Genomic DNA, 8,026 nt, shown 5'->3' with positions numbered 1-8,026 from the left:
GATCTCAATGATAACATGTGATGAGGCTAATGGATTATATTGAGCACAGTTAGTTAAGTTTTTGTACAGTTTTAAGTGTTTATTTCACGTTTCCGCTTGTCGCATACGAATCAGCTTGGTGCAGTTTTTATGTTTACGGTGCATAGATGGCGCCAGCGAGCCAAAAGTGCAATAGTTCAGTGTTGCCAGTGATGTCTTCGCATCTGGTTGAACATGGAACGGTGCTTCGTCGCAGATTACATTGCTTGATCATTTCGCAGGGTGTAATAACTGGCAACACAATCTCATATTTTTTTTATAATAGTTACCATAGAACATTTTATTTTACTGGATGCACAAAAGCAGTTCAATTTACAATAGATTAGATTTTTACATCAAGATTTTTTTAGTTTTTAAGATAATATTAATTTGATCTGATAAGTTATTGCCATCTCTTATCGCTGATAAGGCCTGAAGATTTTTATTTGATGTTCCCCTTCAAATTGCTTAATTATTTATGTTTTGTATATAATATTATATAATTTTATTGAACTCTGTACATGCGATATGATTTATAAAGTATTTAATTAAAATATTTAAAATTCTCTTAAGTTTGTGGGCTTAGTGTCCCATTTACATTTGATATGCCCAATGTGTATTTTAAAATTGACAATAATCAGTATTTAATTATACAATGTATGTAATATAGTTCTATAAATTGTTTTGGAGATATATTTATATGTTAATATTTGATAATTATTTCTGTATTTTGTAATGGTATTATTTTTATTGTAGATTCTGTCTACTCCCTACTCCTAAGTATGGTGTATATTTCTGAACGGCCGTAAATGTTGGTCTAATAACATATTGTTTATGAAGATGTTTCAACGAATTGTTTTAATATAGAATGAAGCAATAAATTAATATACGAAATAAATTTGCGTGTTTTATTTATGTCTCCTATTGTACCTTGTGGAAACACACCGGCGCTAGAGATTCACATATCTTTTAAATAATAATTGATAAAAAAATAAGTTCAAAAATCTGATTATTATATATTTTAGTTATCATCAAAGGTATCTAGTGCACCCTTCAGTTTTTTTCGGGTTTCACCTACTACCCTTAATTTAAATATTCCTTTATATAACGTATCTACTGGTTGCCTTCGACATAAGGTAACAAGGGTCGAGCTAAACATAAACAGCCGAGACCCAAATCAAAGACGCATGTCAAACATAAATGAATAGCGTGTCTTGATCCTGCGCACGCGACACGCGATCTGATTAGAGAAAGTTGTGTTTTAACTTATAATGTATTCATGAGTGTATTGAGAGTGAGCATTCAAGTTGACACGTATCCTTATTTTGATGTGTTAAGATACAACAAATAACATTTTATTATGAAAAAAATCCCAATTTATATAATCAAACACACTTTCGCATTAATATCGATAGTATCAAGGAGTTTTTGTCTAGCCAACTACAGACTACTGAGAACTGTTTACGATGTCTTCTGACACACAATCACTTATCTAATAATAATAAAAGTCACTGCTTCATAAGGAATTAGTGGGATAAGATGTGATGGTAAGCGATCACCACTACATATGAACATGTGCAAAGAAAGTGTCTCTGTGAATGCGCTTTCAAGGGGAAAGGGATAAAGGGATCAACGACTGGAAACAAGAAAAGCACTGGGAAGGGTGAGGAAAAGGTAACGGATTTCCGGCTTCCGAGATGGGTCACTAACAAACGTACGAAACACAATAGCAAGCTACTATTTCACACCGGTTTCCTTGGAGGTGTGGTACTTCCCCGATGCGAGCAGGTCCATTTCGCAGGTTTTATGGAACAAACTACAATTATAAATTAAATTTAGGTGAGTTACATAAGAAAAAATGTGAAGAGCTTCTTCTTTCCAGTCGTCCATCCTTTCCTTATCGTTTTTCCCCCAAAAGCAGTTAGCGTATTCGCAGAGGCACTAACTCTGTGAATGTTCATGGGCGGTGGTGATCGCTTATCATTAGAACTACAGCTCAGTTGCCCGCTTACGCATTAAAAAAGTAATGGTGTAATTTGACAGAGAAAATTATCAAAGATAATTGTCAAATAATATCAAAGAGAAATATATTATATTTAAGATTGCAAATCGCATCAATTATTTCGAATGAGTATAACATAACCAATGGCTCAAATTAACGGCAGATGTTGCCTCGGGGCAATAATGAGGGTCAATTATAATCTTTTTTGGGACTGTGTTGAGTTTCTTTACAACGATTAAAAGATATTAAAGTACTGAGGGTCTTTAAGTTAACTGGGCTTGTTACTCGTATATTGACTATTGTTTTTAATTCCAAATTGAGCAGTTTACATAGATGTCTGGTGTAGGTACAGATTTGGAACTAGTTTTGCCTGTAGACAGAACCATGTAAAAAAGCTATCGTTTCTATAAATTCGTGTTAATCGGATGTGCAGTTTAGTTTAGTATATATAAGGATATAGAGTAGTGTTATAACAACCGCGATATACACTACCTAGCCAATAAAATAATAAATAATAAATAGTATAATTTTTAGTAGAATATAAGAGATAAGTAGGAAGCTTTTCTTTGATTGTGGAGGAACTAACCTACGACGCTCAGTTTATTACTAGTTCGGTCTATAGTCTTCACATAAAATCGAACCTGTTTCGAAACGAAATTAAGTTGTTATTATGAATTAAGCGCTGCATAATAAAATAACAAAATAAATATAATTACCTACCTAACCTATTTGCATTTTTTATTTTGTTTTGTGCTTCTTTATATTATTTTTTGTTCGTTAAATAAAAAATTAAAATATTAAAAACCTAACGGCGGTTCATATTTCACAAGTCTATATTCTAGCTAGATTTAGCTTTGCATGATCTGTTATTATGTAGCTATAATTTGAATAGTTGACAGATATAGTTATATGATATTTTTAAGAGTATAGTTAGTTGAGTTCTACGTATGGTTCAGATTGTTTATGAACCACTTCCAATCTTACACTTAAACCCTAAAAATAAAACCACAACAGAGTGAATTATGTTTTTTGCCACTCAATTTCGTAGTTTGTACTAATTCGCTTGCGGTAGTCGACGCAAACCTGTCGAGTCAGTATAGTGAAAGACGCCGCGCACACGCCGCCACTCGAAGCATGTTCCAAGAAATTACGCGGGAAAATGTGACATTTATTTTCTTTAATTCACCAAAGAGTATATAACAAATGAGTTTTAATATACTTAGAAAATTAATTTTAGTGCCAAAGAAATATACCTTTAATTCAATTATGAATCGACAAAAATGTATACGAAATTATTTCGATTAAAATGTTCAGTGATTTTGTTTGTGATGTTATTTTTATGTTTTTGTGATTGTGCCGCAAGTAATGGTCGAACTAAATTTAAGAGGAAAGTTGATAATTGGAGAGATGCCCATTCGAATAATTTGAAAATAAATGCTTCAGCGGTTGGGGAAAAGCGAGGATTTTTTGGACACGGTAAGTTTATAATCAACAAATTAATAAAAAACATTATTACTGGCAACACAGCACAAACATTAGAAATCTAACTGTACTGTACTAAAATAACTTGTCACTCATAATTTTCACCGGATCATTAAGCATGTTAATATATTAATATATGCGCGCAATGTTATACAAAATGTCTCAAAAATATTTCCATCTATTAGAAATATGACACTAATGTGGATAGAAGGTGCAATGTGCCTAACGTTTATTATCTATGGCAGCAAGGTCGTTAGGTTACCTTCATTAATTATGTAGACGTTAGAAGTTTAATTTGTGTTTTGTATCGATCTTTCTTCATTAAGAGTACTAACTGAGTAAGCGCACTAAAGTCTAGACTTGGATTAATGTTTTCAATTACACAAAAGCAATCAAATCAAAATAATAATTTTGTCCTCTAATCTCTAAATATAATTCACAATAAAAATGTTATTTTGCTTACCTCTCTATTCAAAGAATTATAATCAGTATGTTTTTGTCGATCTGTTTGAAGATTACGGATAAACCGGCTGGTCGTATTTTGAGCAGCATTCATCGTTAGGTACAACATAAGGATGATAGAGTACAGATAGAGCAACTATTGAACAACATTAAACAATATTTACGGACTTAACCCTAAACAGAGTCTTGTCTTGAAAAGATATTTAAAAAAGGGGTGTTTAGTTGCAACGGATTGATATAATTATATAGTTTTGTTGTAACAGAATTTTTGGAATGGCATAGGATTGGATTTGGAAGGAATTAATATAAAGTGGATTAAGTTGGTTAGTCTCTATCGATATTAACTCTTAACTGGCGTGGCTGAAAGTCAGCCAGTAGTACTTATTTTATAAAACCATAGAATATACAACAACATGTCAGAGATTTTCCTTTATTTTTTTCTTAATATTGACACGACGCAGAGTTAATTAAGATTTATCTTGACCTTTTGATAACAGCGAGCTTTCCTGACTTGTGAAATGTGATAAAATTCTATATATATTCCGATATTTATAGTATATGTATATACAAGATTTATTATGTTGTCTAATTTTGCAATACGAATGGATGTAGGCAGGTTTTTTTTTTCAAATTTCCAAAGTATTTATAAACTCCAAGACCATTAAATACTTGCTTTTCCTTTATTTTAATAACTAAGAAAGGCAATGAATCAAAGTTCATAAATAGTTTCATTGCATTATAAAATCGCAAAGTCCTGTTAAAGAAAGTAGACAGTCTGGATGACTAGTTGCATATTTATGGTCAGACAATAAGGTGGAGTACATACGAGCGGTTGTGAGACAGTTGCAAGCAAAGGCGTTTTATCGAGAAGTTTTATTAGTTGTGGTTTGTATGGTTATAACCATTATGAATGAATTGTATTTTTGTCGCTTTTGGTTGTCAAAATATTATTTTGAATCATTATTATATAAATTACTAACCTTCTTAGATAGCAACAGTTACATTTAACACTTGCGTTTTAAATATTTATATATTTAAACGATCTTAAGGTAAACTACAATTCTTCAATGAACTGTATTTTTTTTTTTATGTCATAGCGGGCAGCTGAGCTGGTGGTTCGCCTGATGGTAAGCGATCACCACCGCCCATAAACATTCGCAAAGGAAGTACCTCTGTGACTGCGCTGCCCGCTTTTATGGGGTAAGGGAAAAGGAAAGGATTAACGAATAGAAAGAAAGAATGGACTAGGACGGGTGAGGAAAAGAAAATGGGCCTCCGGCTCCCCCACTCACCGTACGAAACACAGTGGTATGCCACTATTTCACGCCGGTTTTCTGTGGGGGTGTGGTACTTCCCCGGTGCGAGCTGGCCCAATTCGTGCCGAAGCGTGCTCGACTCCCACAATGAATGTAGCAAAAAATTCTTCAAAGATTGTAACACATTATGAATAAAATAATAATAACGTAGCGTAGGGCGCCCTGTGACTCGGTGGAGTGATGACATACAAAAGGTAGCAGGCAAAAACTGGCAGCAAGAAACTTTTAATCGGGCCAAATGGCGTGCCATAGGAGAGGCCTACGTCCAGCAGTGGACATACAAAGGCTGAGAAGAAGAATAAAATGTTTATGATATGTATACATAGTATTAATAACAGCATTTCTAAAATACATATTAAATTAAACGTCGAAATAAATCACGTTCATGGTAAAAGCGCTTAAATATCAGTTGATGAGCAGGTTCAACCGTGTCGCATAATGTTCCTATTTCACTGTCACCTTAATCCATAATAATGACTGCAGAATTTATAGTATTTCAATTAATATACCTAGGTCAAGAAATAGATACATTAATTAGCAGTGAGGATTTTTCACTAAACATATTACTTACTTTCTTTCTTTACTAAGATCCCCGAGGTAGGAATAGAAGTGAATTTGTTTAGGGTCCTTTGATGGTAATTTTTTTTTTTCAGTCAGTCAGACGGTATCAGCCCAAACCTGAAACAACATTATTAGTAAGAAAAAGGTGATAAAACATTTTTGGCTTTAATCATTTTTACAATTCATGTCATTTTGTATTAAAATATATAATTATGCCTACATTGCCAACTTATCTTTGAAATCGCGAAAAATTTACGTCAAGACGTTGAATTATCAATTTCAAGTGCTCTGTTTTTTATTCCTATCTTTCTAACTTTTAATTGTCAAATGTTGACTAATATGTTAATCTGAAGGATAAATGTTATTTAAAAATGTTACATTTAAGAAAGAAGTTGGTGGCACTGTTGATTGCATTTTTAAGTTTATTTTATTTAAGTGTATTTATTAGTTTTGTCTTTGCTGAATATTGTTAATAACAATTAATGGAATATTATGCTCAGGTAACTAATCATAACGTATGATCAATAAATGTTAGTAAATTTTTGCATAGAAAGAGTAATGATGAATTAAAAATCTATTACAGTTGTAAATGTATGAATAAAATAAATATTGTAACTTTGAAATAAAAGGAGAAAGAAACCCGCAATAACATAAATAATAAATTGAAGGTGCGTTGTACCGGTTGAATTGAATCTCGTTGTGGACGTGCCTGTAATTTATTGTAAAAAATGCACGTGAAATGTCCAACATTTTTCCCGCGCATTTGTTGTGACAGTGACAGTTGTGTTTTGTTTTTCAATAGTGGCTCGCATATATTGGCATTGGTTTTTATAGAATGATATTAGTTCTGCGGCAGCGTTAAAAAACGTAGTGGGCCATTTAGATCACAAGAAAATATTTTAATATTTATTGAATGTTCACATACCAAACATTTTATATTTATACAAAACATGTAATGAATAACGAAATATTCAAGCAATAAATGAACTTGAATTCCAATTTCATTGGTAGAATTTAAAACACGAATAATTAATTATTTTACCAATAAACTAAAAACCTTCAAATTGTCAGAACTAGACCAAATTTTAATCAAACCCCATAGCAGGCACCAGCTTTAAAACAAAAAATTAATCTCAAAAATCGATATCCAGTAAAAAGGTATGAGGTACCTAACATAAAAAATTGAGTCGAATTGATAACCTCCTCCTTTTTTGGAGTCGGTTGAAACAAAAACATACCTACAGGTAAATTCAGCAACATTGTACATTTGCGTACAGATGCCAAACCTGTAAAATGGAGGTCAGGAGGTCGGTTTATTTATGCAATTGTTTTTATTCTTACAAGGAGGTTCTGGTTTTTGTTGACGGCTAAATGCGTGGGAATATCACAGTTTGTTGAGTTTTATTGTGCACTTGCATTTTGATTTTATTATTATCGTTTGATCGTAATATAAATTGAGAAGTAATATGCTTTGAAACAGTTTATGACCAATTTTAAACGAGATAATAACATTGTTTACAATATTTGTTATGACAATAAGCGGTCTCTATATCACCCTAATATAATAAATGTGTTTGTTTGGATGTTTATCCGTCAATCACGCTGAAACTACTGAATGGATTTTTATGAAAACAAGGGAGATTTAATTAAATTTAAATAATCCCTTGGGATAAAACAGGAATCTTGATATCCGGGCGGAGCTGGGACGTTCGTCTAGCCATATTATATATAAGTCGGAATTACGATGTCTTGCAGATCTTTTGCATTTTTTCCATATCTGCGTACTTAGACATATAATCAAATTTTATTAATATTTTAAAATGCTACTTTATAATTTGTTGGTATAAAACAAGAACTGTATTAAAATTCTACAATAACTATAGGTATTTACGTCCGCGAAATAACACGCGTACTGTATCATTTTCTTTATATAGAGATTAAAATACTTTGAAATGCTCACATACAGTTTGCAACTTTCTACATGACGTCAAATCGCTAATATTCGTATCGCAAACACTATAAAACCCTTCGAGCAGAGATCACGATTTCTCCAGGACCTAGATTGTGTCTATGAACAATTTGCCATAAACTCAAACTTCGTGATACAAGTAATAATAGAATAGGTAGGTATAGTGTGGACGAGTGGCGTTTTGTTCGCTGTGTTGCTATATCTAATAGAAACAAA

General features: G+C 32.4%; 1 protein-coding gene across 2 annotated transcripts in view; it reads left to right on the top strand.

Annotated features, from left to right (window-relative positions):
- Window positions 1-3,110: 3,110 nt before the first annotated feature.
- LOC119840063 overlaps window positions 3,111-8,026 on the top strand; it is a 33,314-nt gene continuing 28,398 nt past the window's right edge. For both annotated transcript variants that reach the window (XM_038366566.1, XM_038366564.1), the window contains exon 1: window positions 3,111-3,496. In XM_038366566.1, the coding sequence (XP_038222494.1) occupies window positions 3,301-3,496 (196 nt within the window). In that variant the 5' untranslated portion in view covers window positions 3,111-3,300. The remainder of the gene's footprint in view (window positions 3,497-8,026) is intronic.

This window comes from Zerene cesonia, chromosome 5 (genome assembly GCF_012273895.1).
Source record: "Zerene cesonia ecotype Mississippi chromosome 5, Zerene_cesonia_1.1, whole genome shotgun sequence".
Lineage (NCBI taxonomy): Eukaryota > Metazoa > Arthropoda > Insecta > Lepidoptera > Pieridae > Zerene > Zerene cesonia.
This window is presented reverse-complemented; position numbering and strand designations above follow the sequence as displayed.